At 40.7% G+C, this 21,784-nt stretch overlaps 1 protein-coding gene across 2 annotated transcripts in view; it reads left to right on the top strand.

The window, feature by feature from the left end:
- The window catches only part of hlcs (holocarboxylase synthetase (biotin-(proprionyl-CoA-carboxylase (ATP-hydrolysing)) ligase)), a 36,369-nt gene that overhangs the window by 10,834 nt on the left and 3,751 nt on the right, over positions 1-21,784 (top strand). For both annotated transcript variants that reach the window (XM_034890516.1, XM_034890515.1), the window contains 4 exons: positions 2,255-2,535; positions 20,287-20,354; positions 20,940-21,100; positions 21,344-21,458. In XM_034890516.1, coding sequence (XP_034746407.1) covers positions 2,255-2,535; positions 20,287-20,354; positions 20,940-21,100; positions 21,344-21,458 — 625 coding nt within the window. The remainder of the gene's footprint in view (positions 1-2,254; positions 2,536-20,286; positions 20,355-20,939; positions 21,101-21,343; positions 21,459-21,784) is intronic.

The following is a 21,784-nucleotide window of genomic DNA, read 5'->3' as shown; positions in this document are numbered from 1 at the left end:
CCTCAGTGGTCTTATTTCTACTATCTGCTTAGGCTAAACTGCCGTGGCCCGGCACAGTTGTCAAGCCAACATCCCTGCTTATCTAGCTCCACTAGTCTTACAGATACTAGCTGTCAGCTGTCTTCCTGGCTGTCACTTTCTGACAGTCTTTTCCTAGTTGTCGGTTGTCCCTTTCTCCTGACCCCACTGTTAGAAAGGGTCCATGCTCAACCAGCATGTAGACTGAGATAGAATAAGATACAAAAAACAAGGGGAATTGTTGCAGCAGCACTATATGTTAAATAGTGACGGAATACAAATCCACCATATAAAGGCATCTGAACATGTTGTTGCTTTCCAGTGAAAACCTAATATTTCCTTGATGTAAGTAATTTAGTCAATTTAACTACTATTACTCCTATCCTACGACCAATCTGTCATGCTCAGCCAATCTTGTGACAGGATTTAATGAGAAGTATTGCTCTTCTTAAAGTTTTTTACAATAATGTACGTCTGTTACATTCACGCCGTTTGCCAAATGAGTTGATAGAAAGTTAATCAAGACGATCAGCTCCACACAACTGTGTCTGGGTTTCAATGTGACTACGTTTAGAAGATTGTTGTCGGGCAACTTTCGCACACAGAAAATAAAATGACCTCCTCTGAAGAGTCCATGTGTTTTTTTAATCCTCCTTGTCCTCCTTGGCTACTTGCAACTACATAGAGGAGGGGTGGGGGTGGGGGTGGGGGTGGGGCGCGATCACGGAAGGCGTGCATCATGTGGTTGCTCCAACAGTTTTCAGGTCATTACTTAGAACTCCTCATTGCGGCGACAGAAACTAAGCACTCCATCTTTAAAATGAGTTCATCACCAATCGGTGAAATGTCAGTATTGTACTGAGCGCAAGCCACATCCTGTTATGTCTTGTGAGGATGACTTCATGTTGATGTCAAATCAAATCAGCCTTCATTTACATTTTCAGACAGAATTGCACAATGAAGTGCTTCTCATTATTACATCCCGTACATTAAGATAACAAACAATGTGATAATCTACCAATCTAATAAGAGAGGTGAAGGAAGTCCAAACACAATAATATATTTACCACAGAGAAAACATGGTAAACATTCAGACATGTTTTGTGCGAGAGAAACCTGATTAATAGGAAGTGACTGGAACAGAGCAGACTGGGACTGCTGCCTAATTACACCATGGCATTGATTAGCCACACACACTGAACAACTCATTCAGCACATTTATTTCTAACGGAAACGCCATCACATACATTACAACTCTTATCTTGGACAGACGATTCTGAATATATGAACTATTTCTCTAAAAACTTGGAATGACAGGTGGTGAAAAGCCAGTTTAATAAATACAGCATGTGTGTATGCTCACTGTTGTCTAGAAGAATTTATTGTGATGATTCAGCTAAGTAATGGCAACAGCAGAACCCCTTGAAGTAATTATGAGGAACTTCGAAATGTTTCTTTAAAGCTGATGATCATAAATGACCTGTGAAAGCAAAAGAGACTAACGAGTGAAAAGAACGCTATTTTCTATATTGTGTTTATTAATGCCTTTGCCTTTGTTCAATGTTTTTTTTTCTTCTTTTTTCCCCCCGTAAAGTCACAAAATGATTTGCGGCAGTCAGAGCAGCTCTACAGTAACACATTTTGATGGGTCACAGATTTCAGTGCAACACCAAAAAAAGCCTGTGTAAGCAAGTAGGCAGCCAGGTACAAGGTAGGGGGAGATTTCTTATTGTATTTTAATGTTATTTTAGAAGTGATCTGCTGTGTTCATGACTGATACTGGGGCAGGACCATCACAGAAAAGAAGGAAATTAAACAAAGTACAAGAAGTACTGAAAGCTAAAAAGGGAAAAGTTGCAGACGTCGGTCTGGGAACGGATGGAGACAACCACGGGATTGTAAAGGATTCAAAACTGACCCTGAATATGAATCAAGCATAACGTGTGTTCTGAAGCCTGACATATCATATTCCACTGTACAACAGAGCTTCATGTTGTCCAAAAAAACTATTAAAAACGCATTGATGAGCCACATGATTCCACTGAGTGACATGTTTCTTCATTACCATGCACACCTGCAAAAGCAAGACCTCAGGTAGTATATCCAATAACATTACAGAAAATGCAAGTGTGGACTAAACTGTAGGCCGTGTGTCTATAGAGACAGGTGTACATGTTATTTATATTTTGCATAAAAGAAATAACATAGCATTATTGTCCTACTGTGCTCTTCACAGGAGACCAAGGCCATCTTCCTGAATTGGCTGCAGACACGTGCAGATCAAAATGGCCTCCTCACATTGTCCAAGGCCTCCCTCAGGATGCTGTCCTGTTCTGAGCTCCAGGACGGTCCTTCGCTGCCTGAGGGCTCCCTGGCCCTGGTCACCAACTCTTCAGAGTCCCAGATCTGGCCGCAGTTCAGTATGGAAACCTACAGCAAGAACCTGAAGACCAGCCTGCTGGGGCACACCTTGCTGTACGCTGATGTGGTCACGTCTACCATGGACCTGCTACAAGGGTAACACATGCTCCTCTGAGCCTGTTTAATGTTTGAAATATACACTTAGGCTGGTAGCAGTGTGTTCACACAGGCAAAATTTTGTTTTTGTGACCAAAACGACATGCAACACTTGGTTTTGATTGCAGCAATGTGCACAGGCTAACCAGCTGTACTTTTACACAGCTGCTCTTATCATTGTAAAGCACAGTTCCCCGCAGCTACTCAAATAAACTAGTTCAGCTTACAAAGCAATGGTGATTGTTCAGAGCCCCCAAAGACCAGATCATATGTTTTTATCCTGAGCTCATAAGATGCAGTATGGCTCTTGTGAGTAAAAGGGAAAACAAGCTTTTCAATGGTCACAGTCATAGGTTGTTTGTGACCCAGATGAATTTGAGGGTTTGAAATGCAGTCAGCTGTCATTGTAGCATTGGTTGTCGCACACCAACTGGGGCAACATTGTGGATCCGGCTTCGGTCTCCAACAATTACACACATTCTCAAAAGGCCGCGTACTGTGTTTGGTTGGGCTGACAGGCTACAGGTCTGAGATTCTGTAGCTGCCCCATGTCATTTTCCTTTTTGATGAACCCATTTCATTTAGTATTTTTACTCTGGGCCAATCAGCTGGCCAGGCCTCCGGTGCAACGGATGAAACAAATGGAATTGTGGATCTATAACCTTTTTAAACAACTTGTAAAATTGGTGCAAAATAGTGTATTATGTCAGTTTTTTCAAGCTGTAAACCGGTTGCTATGTTCATCTTCACAGTTACGTAACTGTTATGAAAGAGCTCCACATGTGGAAAGCTATCTGCAAAATTCACAACATAAGTTAATTAATGCATAGCTTAGCAGTTTGATCCTATACATGAAGTTGAGATCAGTGTAAGTTCACATATCCATATAAATTCACTAAATCTAACACTGCTGACACAGTGTTGAATTGACAAACCTTGTGATAATGATTTGAGGTGAAATCAAACAGCCTTTGAATAAATTAACAAATAACACCCTGCGCAGACCACCAACCACCTAATCTGAAATAATCACTCACACGTGCATGCATACATCTGCGTTTTGTTTGAAGCTTCACCATTGTTCCAACCTCTACTACACTTCCGTCTCTATCTTGGGGAAGGGTGATTCGGAGCCTGCAGGTGAATGCTGGGGTGGAGGTGGGACTTTTGAATAGCTACAGTACATCACCAGCAGCATTAGCATAGCTTTAAGGGGAATGCAGTGGCAACAGAAGAATGAGTACAACACCGGCAACTTAAGTACACCGCCATGACTAAAAGGGTGCGTTGGATATATGCAAAATGAGTTGATGGACAATAGTGAAAAACAATACATGACGTCACAAGGACTTTCAGATGCTCATTTTTTATTATTGAGTCTCTTTGGCAACCGATGAAGATTAAAATTGACACTAACCAAGTGAAGTAAGAAAAGATAGCCGTGTGTGCGTGGGCTTGCGTGCGCGTGCTGGGAGGGTAGACAGGCTGGAACTAATTTAATGCCTAAGTGACCTTACTGCAGCGAAGGCGAGTTGCACCTAATAGACTTCTTTGTCTGCATCCACACATGAGTAAAAGTGGCTGTTGAGCGGGTCCACCAGGCAGCAGGTGGGAGCAATTAAAACTGTCATAAAGTTTGAAAAATGGATTGTGGAGCAGCACTGAGCTGATTGGAACCGACAGTGTTGTCATTAAGGTTATACAAAAACTAATGCCGGGTGAATGAGTGGGCCATATAACCCCAAACCTGTTGCTGCAGTTTGATTTCACTGCTAATGTTTGAGTTTCCAGATGTCCCTCTGGAGCAGCCTTGATTAATGCTATTATCAAGGAATGTCTGTTATATTTCTTCAGACTTTGTGTTTATTAAGTATTCAGGAGGATACTGAATATTTTCAGAGAAAATCAACCTTTTTAAGCAGGACTAAAAGTCGTTTGAAAACTAAATCAAAAGATCTTGACTTTTTTCTTTTTTTTTTTTTTTTTTTTTTAGTTTGCCAACGTACAAAGCTATCGATTTGTTAAAGACAGGTTATGTAACAGGAATAAAATAAAAAAACAGAGTATGCTGCATCAAAACAACAATAAAAGAAAAAGAAAAATACTCCAAATAATCCCTCCCAAATCACTGCTAGTGAGCATATGTCAGTGTCAGCCCGTCACAATGATAATCCACGATAAGTGAATGGATAGACTGTGATTCCGTTAAACTGTACTTGATTAATTAAATGTATTTAATTAATTAAAGTATTTTTAGAGCCAGGAATGAGTTCAGAAATGTCCCCATGCTTTCTGAAACCTTGAATGCTGAAACGAGAACTTGATGATTTTTTTCGAGCTTTAGGCAGGACGTGATATCTGTCAGCCATTGTATATGAGTGGGCGGGGCCGGTTCAGGATTGACAATTGAATGCTAGTGGGACCAGGAGAATCCACATTACTAACAGAAACCCTGCAGGATCCATTGTGACCCATATTAGAGACTAAAGTCAGGTTATCTCAGCCCTGGCTGCTCCAATTTTTAACCTTTTTTTTGTGTCTCTTGCATCTTTGATGTTTAATTTTAAATGACTGTAAGATCCCATTTTATGGTTTGATGTTGATTTAATTTGTGTCATAGTCTAACATTTATAATAATAATAATAATTCATTTTTTTAAAGCGCCTTTCATGACACCCAAGTTCACTTCCCAAACAAAAAAAGAACATTAAAATTATAGTCCTCACATTAAAAATAAAAGTCAGTCAGTCCATAACCCTTCTTGAAGAGATATGTTTTAAGTTGGTTTTTAAAGTCAGTAATTGGGTTACAATGTCTGATTTACGTTAGTTTTAGTCCAGTATTACAATAGTACCTTTGCAATAAAAACACCATAAAATGTAAATGATTTTTTTTTTTTAAAGCATCCACAGATCTTCAAGGGAGAGACTTCCAAGGTTTAGATTGAAGTCTGGAGCCAGGAACAACTGAGGACCTGAGAGACCTAGTTCTGAGATAAGGCTGTACATCTCTAATGTAGGCAGTAAGGGTGCATTATTCCGAAAATGTCACGATTAAATATAAATTTTCGATTCTAAAAGAAAATTCTTAATGGAAAAAAAACAATTCAGAGTATGGACATGTAGTTACTTTTCCCACATGATAGCATAAACGCCATCACAAAACAATGAAAATAAATAAATTAAAATAGATGTGAATTGATTTTGGAATTCTTTTTTTTTTAAATGTGAATTGATTTTTTTGCACACCCCTATTAGGCAGGTGCCCGTCCATACAGAGCACTATAAGTGATCTCAACAACCTTGAATTCAATTCTCAATAGGCTGGGGAGTCAGTGAAACGACATGGGGACGCCCAGCAGCTTAGCAGCAGCGCTTTGGGCCTCATGTGAGCATCGCGGAGATGTTTTGTTGAGGCTGGTGAAAAGTTGGGACGGGAAGACGAGAATGTGAATAATCCTCTCCATCTCAGCTGACACAATAGGCTTCCGCAATGTTTCTCACTTGTCACAGACATACGGTTGGTAGTAAGGTACATTTCTTATATCGATGCAAATCATTTGGTTTAGAATTATAATTTTACAAATCTGCATTAGACATAAAGTAACAATTCAGCACCATAAATACATACCTTAATAAATTCCCCATCAGGTATTAGTAAATTTAGTATCAGTGTATTCTGTAAATCTGATGGCTGATCAGCTGCAGCATTGTGAGAACAATTTAATTTAAGTAAGAATTAAGCTAATCTTTAGCATTGAGACAAATATGAGCAGCACCTCATGACTGGACATTGAATTAAAATATAAGTGACCTGGGGCGTCGGTGTGATGGAGTGGTTTAGATGGAGACCTTCCAGCTGGTTGGAGTCCAGCAGGGCGCCTTTGCCTCTCAGTCCCTGCTCGCTTTATTTTCTTGGCACGTGCTTTATAACAGCGGTGACTCTGTGAAATATGCAAGTAAGCTCCTCTTTGAGCGATTTAATACCTAGATGAATTAAGTTGCAGTTTGCCACTCGCAATCAGAACATACACCCAATATCAGAGATGTCAGTAATACAAAAACATATACACAACAGTACATCACATACACCTGCAGATGAAAACAAGGCTGAAATGTATGGCTGAATCTGGCAAATTAACATGATTAACTCAAGTGCCCATGCTTATTATTGTGCATAAAATACACTTACATGTATGTAGAGCTGGAAAGATGAATCGATCAGGTGTAAACTATTAAATGAATTGCCTGTTTTTTATTCACCGCTTGTTAAATGTGAATATGGTCTAGTCTCTTCTCTCCTCTGTGACAGTAAACTTAATATCTTTGAGTTGTGGACAAAAACAAGACATTTGAGTAAGTCATGTTGGACTTTTTGGGAAACGCTCTTTCACATTTTTCACAATTTTCTGACGTTTTATTGCCCAAACAATTGATCCTTTCATCCAGAAAATAATTGCCAATGGAAACAATTTCTTACTTGCAGCCCTAAATGTGTTTCATGTTAAAAACAAGATAGTTTTTGTACAATACAAAAAAAACAAATGCAGTCAGTTAACATTCCTGAGGGCGTTAATGGAATAGTATCTCAATTAAAAGAAACGTAGGGTGTATTGTTCGTCAAATAAGCACATCCTCAAACAGAAGATGGATTTCAGATGAGTCGGTTATTAAGAGTTCTTTGAAGTGACAATGACTGTGGCCTTACTTCAATGTGGAGTATAAATAAAGGATTGAGAGGGCCTAATAGGCAGAGAGGGAATTGGTTTCAGGCAGGTCAGTGCGGGCTGAAATTGAGGAGCTGATGAAAACACAGGTTCAGCCACTTGAGTGCAGAGGCTCGAAGCCGAGGCTCAATGATTGGCAGCCGGTGTGTTTGTCCAGGGTATTAATGCTTTGTTAGGCAGGCAGCGGCTAATAATAGCCAGGACTGAGACACAGGATCGTGTGCTCACAAGGGCACACCAAACTGGAATCTCAATGCTTTTTAGTGAGCAGCTTAACACTCTGCAGCCCTGGACACAGCGACGTCCCCGTCATGTGTCCCAGTTACACAGCTAGCACAGGGTGGGCTCCGCACCGTACGAGGGAAATGTGTGACAGCGTTGAATATGGCGAGAACGTTAGTACTTGTAATGCATAAACAGACAATAAAATGGAGTCGGTTCTGCTTTTCTGCCGCTTTCAGTATTTTGCAAAAATACAACCAGTATGCTTTTTGAATTTAAAACAAATGAATGGACTGAAATAATACATATATAAAACATTCTTTTATTGAACAAATTCAACATGGAATTTAACATAAAAGACCAAACTTAAATAAAGCACGACAGCTACAATATTAAAGTGATATTTTCTTTCAACTAAAAATGGGTTTTCTTTTGTGATATGTCGCGATTGTGTTTATTAATCGATCAGCTATTGCGATAACGATAAAAACAAGACAAAAACCCGATATCTTGTATTACTTGTGTTACTCTTATGCTAAACCCCTTCATTTGAGTTCAAAATAGATTCATCATGACCAATATTGAAAGTACTCAAAACAAATACAACAAAACACACATATACTACATGCACATATTGTGGTTACATTACAGGGGGTATTCCAAATTCAAGAAACGACAATGCAGTTTTTTCCGGCTTAGTTATTAATAGAGAAATTATATTCAAGAATAACTAATAAGGGATTCAAATGCTTTTTTCAGTCACCCCACCCTGTCTGCTCTGTTTCCATGTGGACAGGTGGAAATACAGCAGTTTAATGACACAAATCCAAGACAACAGAACTACAAGGGACAGCCTCAACATTTATATTTTTTCAAATTTCATTTTCGTTATTGGCTGGTCAGTCTAATAGTTTTTTGCATTCATTTTCAGAAAATGATGATCATGATTTCTTACAGTCCAAGATGTCGAAAAAATATTCACTTTACAGCGTTGATAAATCCTCACTTTGGAGAAGCAGGAACCAGAGAATGTTTGACGATCGATCGCTTATCGGAGTTGTTGGGGATTCATTTTTTGCCAATTGATCCATCTGATAGTTTGGGCCCTGTCTGTGTGTGTGTTGGTGTGTGTGTGTGTGTGCAACAAGCTGTTGGTGTTTGCTTAAGGGCAGTTAACAGTGTGGAAGTGTTTATTTGTGAGAAAGCGGGGATAAGAGACTATAGGGGTTTTCTAACACCACTTGGCTGGTCCAGAGAGCATAATGATTCTTTTCCTGCTCTGCTGAACTTGATCCCTGCGCCTGGAGCAACACACTTCCTACTTGTTGACTTTTTCTTGTAAGAGCTTCAGGCTCCGACATTAAAACCCAAGGGCCCACTTTTACTTTTGTATTCCTTTTTCTTCCCCACTTAATTTTTCTCTGATGCTTAAAGGAATCGAAGCAGCAGTGGATGTAAATGCATTTCTGACTATTTTCCACTTCTACTTGTGGTCATAGAAATGCTTTTCCAAATTGTCTGCACATTGTGTGTGTGTTTGGCCTTTTATAAGGATATTTATATGTAAATCTCAATGTCACAGTTGTTGTTACTGACAGTCCCACAAACAGAAAAGAGTACCTGGACCTCCATATTCTGGAAATCTGAATAGAAAAACAACCTTAATAACGGATTCTTCTACTTAAAGCTGTTCCAGTTGTTGGGCGAAGGCCCCGGCAATCACTGTTTGTTTTGACAAGCAATCCAATATCCAAACTGACACTGTATGGAATTAGAGTCCTGTTTCCTGTGAAAAATACAAACCACAGAACAAGCAGAGGGGGTGGGGCGTTGGTGCAGAGAAAATGGATTCCTCATAACTGTGGCAACAGGTTTGACCATAAAAATCAAATTGGCCCAATTGACCTTGCATGCTCCACCTGCAATTATAAAAGATTGTAAGCAGATGCCTAAACGTCCCCATTTCTTATTCTGGGGAACATATGGCGCAGTGTTTGACTTGCACTTCGTATGTCCAGTGAAAGGTATGTTATAGAGCCTCTAGAGCCTAGTGATGGTGAGGAGCCATGAAGTCCCATGCAGGGTCCACAGCGAGCAGGCTTTCATTTCAGCTTCAACAAGACTACGCCAGCCTGTCAGCAAGCCCTCTAATCTGTTTAAATCCAAAGACTACATTTAGAAAGAGCAGATAAAAGTACTCTGTGTTCTGATTGGTCCCCTGCAGGGTTTTCCCTACCAGTCTAATTTTCAGGTCTAGCACTAGGGCCATTTTTCTGTAGCACCAAAGCCCAGGAATATAAAATCAATGTGAGGATCCAAACTAACATAAATTCTTTCCTCAGATCTTATCATAGTTGGACTTCTTTAACTTTAATCTGTTTGAGTGTTATTTATGTCATTATCTGGTTGTAACCTTTTCTAGGTTTTAGACACAGGGTGTCAAAACGCTCTAAACAAGGTCAAATTTCTTCTTTTTTTTTTTTTTTACTGATGTTACTATTTGTTTTTGGGTGAAAACATAACCATACGAAGTTGTATAGTAAACTGTATTATAAAGTACTATACAGTGTATTAATGCATTCTGTCGAGTCAAATATCCTGTATGGCTTTAATAGAAAAATGTACTTGATGCATCGAGATATAGAATCGCTGACATAACCAATATTTGGAACCAATATGCATTTACAGTCAAAGTCAAGATTTTAGAATGTGACAAACTCCAACACAAAACTTTATTTAGTGCGTGAAGCAATTATTTAATAAACACAAAACACGTAACCCCCAGTAGTCAGGTAGTCTTGTAGTGAGGGGGATGTTAAGTCAGACTCAGTGGGGAGTGAAAACAAAGCAGTGGGCCTAAAGAGCTGTAGCCGAGCCCAAGTAGGGCTCTTGTTAATTCATTCACTTTATCGGTTGTCAGGCAAATAAAACGCAGATACAGATCAACAGCAGACTGGCAAAAACAGGCCCAGTAATATCATTTACAAATAGGGTAGGTCTAGACCACACTCCATAATTTACAAAGACCCAACAGTTCTAGTAGTTTCCTCCAGAGCAAGTGGCGAGGAAAAACTTCCTTTTAGGGGACAGACCCAGACCCAGGTTCTTGGTAGGCGGTGTCTGACGACCGATTGGGGTTAGAATGAAGAGTGGCAATACAAGTCACAAAAAAATAGTAGTTTGTAGTAGTTCTTTTTAGTAGTTCAGGGCATAGCAGGGCACCGCAGAGCGTAGCAGGACGTAGCAGGGAACCGGAGAACGTACCAGGACGTAGCAGGGCACAGCAGAGCGTAGCAGGACGTAGCAGGGCACAGCAGAGCGTAGCAGGACGTAGCAGGGCACAGCAGAACGTACCAGGACGTAGCAGGGCACAGCAGAACGTAGCAGAACGTAGCAGGACGTAGCAGGGCATCGCAGAACGTACCAGGACGTAGCAGGGCATCGCAGAGCGTAGCAGGACGTAGCAGGGCACCGCAGAGCTTACCAGGACGTACCAGGACGTAGCAGGGCACAGCAGAGCGTAGCAGGACGTAGCAGGGCATCGCAGAACGTAGCAGGGCACAGCAGAACGTAGCAGGACGTAGCAGAACGTAGCAGGACGTAACAGGGCACAGCAGGACGTAGCAGGACGTAGCAGGGCATCGCAGAACGTACCAGGACGTAGCAGGGCACAGCAGAGCGTAGCAGGACGTAGCAGAACGTAGCAGGACGTAACGGGGCACAGCAGAACGTAGCAGGACGTAGCAGGGCACAGCAGAACGTAGCAGGACGTAGCAGGGCACAGCAGAGCGTAGCAGGACGTAGCAGGGCATCGCAGAACGTACCAGGACGTAGCAGGGCATCGCAGAACGTACCAGGACGTAGCAGGGCACAGCAGAGCGTAGCAGGACGTAGCAGGGCACAGCAGAGCGTAGCAGAACATGTAGCGGGACCATGGCAACAGCGGCAACCATGATCAACATGCACATATTTTGTATGATAAATTGCTTTAAACGCACTGTTCATCATAATCCCTCCTGAACAAGGATCACTGTGACATGGACCTTTGCTCATTCTGATCAGTTCACATACGTACTAAAGTTACAAGAGTTTTTATCTGACTTCTTTTACAAACACGAAAGGCATCGTTCATAGCATTCAATTCAATTTTATTTATAGCATCAATTCATAACATGCGTTATCTGAAGACACTCTACAGATAGAGTAGGTCTAGACCACGCTCTATAATTTACAATTCTAATAAGTCCCCCAAGAGCAAGCGTTTAGTGCGACAGTGGTCTCTTCTTCTTCTTTGCTCTGTATTTGCTGATATCCATAAATCTCTGTGATGTCGATCTGAAGTTGACAAAATGTAACTCTAAATTTGCTACATCCTCTACTTGTGTTTGTTTTTTTACTATCTCAAGTGAAAGTCTGAAATGCATCTACATGCTAGAAGAGCAGCGTTGGGACAGCTGTTGGAGGCTGTAACGTAGATTGCAGCACCTCAATAAGAGGAGACTTCTTTTGGCCTAAAATGCAAAATAATGGACATTTAAAGGTATGCATTCAGTCTAATGGATTATTGTGCATTGCTGCCCAGAATCTCAGCCAGACCAGGCAGGCCCAGTCCAGACAAGCAGTCAGCTAAGCAAGGTCATGCATTGGTGCCTCAGCTGCCCTGTGGTAATGGAGCAGCGCTCTCTCATTGATCACTTCCAATAGTGCTATTTGGAAATGATAATTTCTGCTGTCCCTCAGTAAACAGGATTAGCTCAATTAATCACATTTACAGATTAGTTTGTCCTCTCCTATTGATCATGCCTTTGATGCCGCTGAATGATCAATGCAAACACGCTTATGCACGGCAAATCCTGTTTCAAAAATGAGCATCGATGGCAGAAATAATCTTTTAATCTGAGATATTTTAATCTGGGAAGTGAGAGGTTTTTTGGGGTGGGGAATGGTTTGGGAGATAAATGGCTTTCAGAAAAATTATATCTTAACTGACCACTTCAAATCCACCCATGTAATTAGTTAGATTATGTATTTGTTAGAAGTAATGATAGAAAACTCCATCCTCACTATCTTTACACCTGTGTAAATATGACCGTATTTCCAAAGTGACAGGTGCTGAAAACAATGTCTTGATCAGCTGTTTGAGAAGACCTAACAGATTGGTGCTTGAGGCTTCTTTAAGGAAACCAGAGCCCCCCCACCCTCTATCTTTTTGTTTGCTGTCATTGGCCTGCCTTGTTGCTGTGTGGGAGAAAGACGGTAACATGCACGTAGCTTATGATCACAGGTCCTCCTCCACCTTTCTGGTCTCGGGTGCTAGGCGTTTATCCTCCTGACCTGTTGTATCTTAGACGGTGACCCCTGTGGCCTAGCTGCCCCCTAAAAACAAAGAGTCCTGAGCAGGGATTTAAAGCCCCATGTTCCTCCTCTTGGGACAATGTGTCCTCTCTCTGTCGGTCGAAAATGCTATTTTGTATGCCTTTGTTCTGGTCTTGTTGGAATGAATGGATGACAATGGTCGCAGAGTGATCTGAGGACATGAATGGGTCTCAGCAGAGAGAGTGAAAACACAGTGAGTCCACATTTTCTGGATGGCGTTTGATCACCTTTCTCAAATAATCTAAGCCTTATTCTTTTTTTCCCGTTGGACATCTACACACTAGACCTGCGACTGTCAATATCATATAAAGGGAATCGTTTTATGATTAACATTAAAAGAAATTCTTTGGTTTGATTTTTCTGTTTTGGTTGTTTTCTATTATTGTAAGGAAAATGGTTTTGGGGTTTTGAAATATATATCGAAATAAACTGAGAAAGTGTGACGGGCATTTTTCAGGATTTTCTAACATTATGTGGACCAAACAACAACTGAGCAAAATAATCGTTTTGGTGCAGCTGTTGTTACAACTTTGTCCTTCTTTAGGTTGTCTTGAAGCACTCTGGCTTGCTGTATTTCTTTAAACCGATGACAACCATCCTGGGTGGCAGTAATCCCTGGATGCAACGGTGTTGCCATGCAAAATAGGTAGCGGAGATAGCAGAGGGGGACGTACATCACTCCCCAAATTTCTCCAGCATTCGGTTGGTGTATCACAAATCCCAGGTGTAACTGTCATCAACACAGACTCTGGTTGTTAGAAGTTATTCATTCTTGTTTGGGTGTTATTATGGGATAAGAAAATAGAAGATCTCTCTTTCTCACTCTGTCTCTCTCTCGTTTTTTCCTCTTCATTGTTGTTAACAAGCCATGGAGGCATACTTTAATTGTGTTTTCGGACCATAAGTAGAGTGACTGACAAACATCCAAAACATACATAATTTATTACACGACATAACCAAACATACATAATTTGTGAACAAGCTTCCGATCCGACAAATGGATTGCATTTGCATTTGCATGTGGGTGTGGGTGTGGAGGTGTGTGTGTTGGGAACGCGATTAATCCGATATTAACCCTCTTTATTATTATATCTACTGTTGTTTCATAAGATAAATGCTGGAATAATGTAATATATCACCAATTGTATACAAAAATGTCCTATTTTCAATGGAGTTTTCTTTTCTTTTTTACTACTTTGACAGGATCGTTAATGTGTAGTACGTAGCTTTAAAAAAATCGCAAATGGAATCGTAATTGCAATATCTGGCCTGAAAATCGCAATTTGATTTCTTCCTTAAGTCGTTCAGGGCCACTACATGGTCCGTTTCCCTCATTTGCAATCTTTTTCTTTCACTTTTTGTCAGTGTGTGGATGAAAGCGCTGATTATCGCTACTTAGTTTGCATCCTTCTTTGGACACGAATGATCATTTTTGTATTACATTAAAGGCTTTTCTCTGAGCTCGTGGTGGCCTCTGTAACATTCAGTGGATGTGCTTTCAGAATGAGATTAACTTCCTCCAGGAATGCAATTGCCCCCAGAGTTCCAGCTTTGAGCTGGCCTATGTACAGATCACTTGAGTACTAAGGAACGCATTAAGACACATAACCACAGCACTCACCCTCCTCCTTTATTGACAACCACCCATCGAGTGTGTAAGAGTATTAAAGTGTTAGGACACAAGAGGGATATGATTTGCTACTGATCTTATAATTGAGTTCCAGAAATGAATTTGAGCTCTTTTGCATGTTGGGATGGACATGTTGGCTGAGGAGTTTCATTTCTAAATAAGACACTTTCCAACTTAAAGGATTGAAGGTGTGGTTATTCGACCCGTTGCAGTAAAGTCTCAATAGAAACCCACAACAGAAGTAATATTAGATTAGATTTGTTTCAACTTTATTGTCATTACACGGGTACAAGTACAAGGCAATGAAATGCAGTTTAGGTTTAACCAGAAGTGCAATAGCAGCAAGTGCATGATATACAATGGTTCCATAAGTGCAGGACAAGGATATGTACTGAATAAATATAGAGATGAATGCTATTATAAACCAAATTTTATAGATAGATTTGTCCTATATGATAAGTCTAATATAAGACGCGTTAGGACAACCATACAATATAAACCCATTTGTCAATTCTACTACACAAGTACTAAGGTAGACATCCGTTGATTACAATCCATAATACACTCATAAGTTGTCATAAGTGGTCTTCCACCTCATTTTCCACAACATCCATATACAAGAGGTCCTGATTCAAAACTTTGAAGATTGCTGCACACAACTACAGTACAGTACATGTAAATACAACAGGTCGAAGCTGAAGTAGGACGTGGGTTTGTGAGATGTTTACAGTGGATATTTTGAGAAAATTGTTTTCCCCTCCATTTAGGTTTGACTAACATTTTTTGCCCCGACCTGTGTGATTGTCTGACTGCTTGGGTTATGTGTGCACGTGCACTACTTACATCTGTCATATCACTTGGTTGTAACAAAAAACAGGAGGTCGGGAGATCTCAGAAATGTGTGTTCTATCTATTATTTCACCTTTGCTGATCCAGTCAGCACAGATGCATATTTGATCATGTGAGCAAATAGGGAAGAGGAACTACTGGATAAACTCCTCCTCCTTCATCTAAAATGCATCTTGGATGCTTTCATATGTCAAAATTTGGCTAAGGTTAGCCTGGAGAGTATAATAAGGCGTAGGTGCAGCGCCTGAGCTGATTTGGGCACCACCTAAGTAAAATCAACGTGAGCATCAAAACTAAAAGACGATTCTCAGTTCTAATAATCGTAGTTGGACTTATCGAGTTGTGTCTTTAAGCTTTTTGAGTGTTATTTATTTATTATCTTCCCCAAACCGAGGTGAATGTCCTGGACAGACAGGCAATAACAGAAGAGGTGGTCAGCAGTGGACTCACTTGTCTTGTTTAAGTCCAGCTCTTCTTATATAAAGCTCATTTCTGAAGCATGAGGACTCGGACTTGGTCTCCTTGGGGGTCGATTGTTGGCAGAGACCTGTCAGTCACGGATCAGGCTGATTCTCCGGTGGTCCTGCCAAACAGCAGCATCCCCTAGTTACACCCTCAGCAGGCCCTAACCAGCCTCACCCTCAGCAGGGTCACGCTCCAGCTAATACGCCGTAAATTAAGATCTCACACAATAAGTGCTGGACCGAGTTCCACACTCCGCCCAGTTTTGTGTTTTTTTTTCAATTCATATTGAAATATTTAAAGTTCTAAAGATTTGTACTCCAACATAACTCAATTGCATAGAAAAACAGTCTTTCCCAGTTTTCTGCATATGTAATAAGCTATTAATATTCTGTGTGCAAGATGACTTCCTTCCATCTGAGGCTAAAGACGATAGGTTTTTGACAGCACAGACCCGGGGTTTTGTTTTCAAAATCCTCTTTTTTTCTTCATCAGTGAGCACATGTTGGCAGTTACTTGGCTGCAGAAGCGCTATACAAAACGTCCGCTGTAATCAGCCTCAGTTAAGTGAACAAATTCCTGAAGCTGTGAGCTTTTTCAGAAAAACATCCCCACATGTTTTCTTTTGCCCTCAGCCATACACGTCCAGCCGGCATTTTTGCATAGATTAAAGGATTTGCAAATAGTGTAATGAAAAAAATAAATAAAACAAACACTCTACAGGTGAACTTTAGCCTTACAGGTGAACTATCGAGGCTGTCTTAAAACAATACTCGGGTGCCCACCTGAAGATTGAAACTGATTTTTCTTGCTGTAATCATTCCTCCTGTTCACACTGGCCACTTTCCTAATGGGCTTCAGCAGTCTGAGTTAATCAGATCAAGTGGGTATCTTCCAAAGTTCTGGTCATGTCAGTCTAAAATTCCCTCTTTGCATTGGATTGTTTCCTGTCTGAGCTGCAAGAAGGATGGGAACAATTGTGTAATAAGAAGGCTGCACCTTTGGATGACATCCATGTGATTCATCTAACTTGGTTCGTTAGCTTCAGATCAAATTTGAATGCATTTTTTCAATAAGGACTGTATTATAATGACTTTGTTTACCATCCCTTTTATTGTAAGGGCATTAGGAAGTAACGTGTGGGCACCTGGCTATTATTGGAAATCGTAATACAAATCTCTGTGTATTATCATTATTTTTTGTTTTAACAATCTGTTTTAACAATCTGTTGTTTTGACAAATTCTGTGTTTTCTTCTCCCTTACGCCTGGCCATTTTTCTATTACCTCTTTAGGTGTTTAAGCTCCAAACTGTTCTCATAAAAGTAAATAAAGAAGCTGTTTGGCAGGACAGTGATACAGAATGCATATATCTTGTGTTTAGATCTTAACCTGTTTATGTTAACTTAAACAAAATTAAATGAATGAAATGCTGAGGAACTGTACATTTAACAAAAAAGGTTGTCACACAACCCTTAGTCTGGCATTGCCAGACCTTCCTCTGCAGCGCTGCACAGGAGGGTCTGGCTAGTCAGTACAGCATTGCAGGATGGGAGAAAGACGTGCTCTGATGTAATGGCATTTCTTTAAACCAGTCACAATCGTCTTGGGCAGCGCAAAGCAACGGCAAAATTTCCAACGGCACCTGAACAATCCCTGAAGTGGAACGTCGTCGATTTAGACTGTTATCAGACAGATGAGAAAAACTGCTTTTTAAAATCAATCGTACTAATCACCTGTACTTAACCTACCTAAAGGCTTATAAACTTGATGCTAATATGAGTCTGCAGTTAAGAGTAAACAGCCTGTCTTCCCAAAATTCCCTGCGCTCAGAATCTAGATTGAGCTATCCATCTATCCCTTTGATAAACCGTTGTGAGAGAAATCTGTTACAAAGCTCTATCCAGCCCGAGTTGGGGCACCCTCACACTGGGACGGTGCTTAAGCTGATTTACCACTGATCAACTTTGCATCACAATAGCAGAAAGGCCTTGCTCGCTTGCTTTGGCAGCTTCACAATCTTTGTTCACTAGCCAATAGAGGGCAGTTGCTTTGGGTCACTGGATCAGCTTTTAATTGCATTTGGAGATGAGAGAATGTGCAAACATTTTCTCTTTGGTTTCTGTTAGTAACACAGCCCCCCCAGCTTTCAAATGAGCATTGATGTAATGCCGACGGACACACTGTGCTAAAAATTACAACCTTGCAGGGTGATCATGGCAATGCAACCGCACTTCAAATGATAACTTGCCTTAACAATATAAAGAAACTTGATAAACGGAAAGAGAGAAATATTATGCCTGACGCTTTGTCAATATGGTTATTTCTGACATTCATGCCAATAAAGTGAGAGAGACCAAGATGCAGATCCACTGGCTTTAATGACAACTGTAGCGGACAAGTTTAATCAGTTGGCAAAACTGCAGAATGAAAGGGCTGCTGTCTGCTTCTTCTGCTCGCTGCACGCTGTGTGTGTTTAGTCTCAGCCGAAAGACGGTTTGCTCAACAAAGAAGCAAGTCTTTTTTGCATTTTAAAAAGAGTACTTAATCTTGTAGGGCTGCTTTCATCTATGTATTATTCTGCAGATGATTTTCTTTATTAGCGGCAATTGACTACTCTGGAACTACAGAGTTCTCATGAGAGCACAATCGGAATTGGCTCAGAGGGTTACTCTGGCATCGAGTAATGCTGCTCATTAACTATGCACTTGTAGCCGAGCTGCACCAATCACATTGGTGTATCTGATATAGGCAGGGCCAGAGGTGAGCTGAACCAATCACATTGGTGTATCTGATGTAGGCGGGGTTAGAGGCCAGCTGAGCAGATGACGACACTTTAATCTACCATCGGATTTGGGTCTGGATTTCCAGGCTAGATTTTGACTGGTATTTAAAATGACTTGTTTTCTTCTTCTTCTTCTTTTTAAAGCACACTATTAATAGTCTCAAATCTTATTTCGTTAATAAGATTAATTATAATTAATAAATAATTAACTTATTTAAAAAATGTGTTGTTGATTGTTAAAATAGCTGCTGATTGTCTATCCTTTAACTAATTGACGATTCCTGTCTTGAGAAACAATCCAACTAATTGAATGGGATTACCTAACAATTGCTATTGGTGCCTCGATTTGGAAGAAATGGAAATGGGCTTGAATGGGCTCTAGGCCAGACGGACTTGCAGAGCAAATCTCAAATTTTTCGGAAGTTTGTAAGGGTTCCCAGTCTAGGTCATATCTAAAACCTAGGGTAGTATACAGTATAACAATCATCAGGGTTTTCCCTCCAATTATAAGGCTCCGGTGCAGCACACAAGCAGTTTGGGACACCCAGTTTATGCTGAGTGAATGTCAGTATAAAATGAACAAAAATTATTTTTTTTTGCAGATCCGAGTCCCTAGTGGACTTTTTTTTTTTTTAGCAATTTTTGTCTTTAAGCTTTTTCACTATTATTTATTTATCATCTGCTCTAGTGTTTACACTGTTTTAGACACAGATATGGCAATAATAATGGTCCAAAATAATGGGAAATAGCATTACAATTCAACAATACAAGACAAGGCACATCAGGTACAAGTACAAATAGGCATTTGAGATGTAAACATATAGATATGTAAATAGATATGTTAGGGGTATGTTTTAATGCTATGGTAACACACTGACTCACATCGTTGCGTTTAAGAAAAAGAAGAAGAATATTAAGGAGTGACAAACAAGTACATGCACAGATGGATACATTGCGTGCACAATGCTCCAACCTTCCAAAATATAATCAGGGATCTTATTGAAAGCAGATAGACCGGTAAACTGCAGAGCCGCAATAAAATTGCATAAATGAGCCCAAAATCTTTACAAAAGTGTTATGTTTCCCCTTAACAACATATGTAAGTTTCTCTAGGCCAAGGCATGGCGGTAGCCCTTCGTAAAATAGCATTTTTATTTTTCCTCTAAACCCCCACACCACACACCACTGCTAGTTATTACATTTAACAGGCAGCAGTAAGAGTAAAGCTGAACTAGGGCTGTCTCCGGAGTGGGTCCCTATTCACGTTGTAGGGCACTTATTGTTTCCCACAATGTACTGTAATATCAATGTTCACTACAATGTTAAAACTACACCAAAACACATTGTGGATTTCTGTCACCTAACCAACAAGTAACGTTAATTCATAAACATGAACATCGTTTTGCATGTAAGCGGTAAAGGGGAACGCTAAATATGTGGTTAGCAGGCTCTCGCTGGATGGCTGTTTTGGAAGAATAAGGTGCCATAGCAACGGCAATGGGTGGCTAATCTGCGCGACAACAATAACGTAACAGTTGGTGTAGTGTCCAAAAGTTTTATTTTCATGTGATCGCTGAGCTCCCAGTATGGTGCTCTACATAGAACTCCCCGAACTAGGGTGTTCTGACCCAGGGAAGGATTCCCTTTAAGGCACTTTGAAGATGGTTTTAACATTTCTGTGCTCATCATTCGTCTCTCTTCAGGCTGACTCTGCACTTACCGAAGGATGTGGGATTAATAGCGGTGGCTGCTCGACAAAGCCAGGGCAGAGGTCGGTGCTCCAGCACACTGTAAACCTACACACACACACACACACACACACACACACACACCTTGGCAAAATTTCCCTTGCATTCAGTTTAGGTTTTATTCATCGTATTTGTCAGAAGTTTTTCATAGGGCTTTGTTCCTAGTGCTGGCGCAATGAACGCATCACGAAAGGCTGTGGCGTGTTACGATAGAAACTCTGAGATTGTTTCTGTGTCATTTGAAAGAAAATATCAGCAGAAAACTGCACTTTAAAATATAACTCCCACTCTTTTTTTATTTAGTTCTCCCTTTTACGTTTAGTTCAGTTTGTGCAATAAAAAATGCAGGATATGATTTCCTTTCCATTAGTTTTAAATTCAGCAAGCTATGTGTATTATATTATATATAACATTTATATATGTATTATATTGTATTATTGTATTGTAGCAGAATACTGAAAACAACAGAATGGCAGCACTGAGTACACTTTAGCATCTCTTTGTTTATCGCACGTAATATCGCTATATACACAGCCCTGTTTGGTACTACTCAACGTCCCCTCGCTCAACGTCCCCGTGTATGTCCCCTGTGTTTGCTGCGGCTGCAGGTCGGGGCAAGAACGCCTGGCTCGGCCCTCTGGGGTGTGCCATGTTCACTCTGGCGGTCCAGGTTGAACTGAGCTCCCGGCTCGGACGGAGGATTCCCTTCCTGCAGCATCTGGCTGCTCTGGCCGTGGTGGAGGCTGTCCGCACACTCCCTGGATACCAGGTATCAGCCTACACACTCTTCATTTAGACCAGCTTTCTCAACACTAAGATATTATCAGACTGTATTAGACTACACATGCTGTCTACTATGTACATGCTCAATGTCGTTAACATAGTTTTCCGGAGCAGTAAAGTATCATATTGTTTCACAAAGTGATGACATAATTAAGATCAGCGCATTGGGTAGTAAAGGAAAATGTTCTATAACTGATTGATGATTTGAACATATTTCAACCTTCATCAGGACATAGACCTGAGGGTGAAGTGGCCCAATGACATCTATTACAGTCACCTGATGAAGCTCGGGGGGGTACTGGTGACTTCCACTGTACTAGGATCAACTTTTCACCTGCTCATAGGTAACAACCTCCTTGCTGTCAAGGCTAAGGACACCGCTGGCATTACTTTTTTTTTGCCTTCCTTACTTGACGTGATTTACCTTACACACCAGATCTTTAACAGTTACGGGGCATTCACAGAAGAAGAAAAAGCTTCTTTTTGCCACATGGTTGTGCTGCGGGGGGAGTGTGAATGAACCGGCCCACTTGTGTCCTGGTGTATTCTTAAAGGAACATGCCAACTTATTGAGACTTTAGCTTATTCACTGTATCCCCCAGAGTTAGACAAGTCGATACATACCCTTCTCATCTCATCTCCGTCCGTGCTGTAACTCTGTCTGCGGCCC

Source organism: Etheostoma cragini, chromosome 13, assembly GCF_013103735.1.
Source record: "Etheostoma cragini isolate CJK2018 chromosome 13, CSU_Ecrag_1.0, whole genome shotgun sequence".
Classification (NCBI taxonomy): Eukaryota; Metazoa; Chordata; class Actinopteri; order Perciformes; family Percidae; genus Etheostoma; species Etheostoma cragini.
The sequence above is the reverse complement of the archived record's forward strand: the minus strand, read 5'-3'. Positions and strand labels throughout refer to the sequence as shown.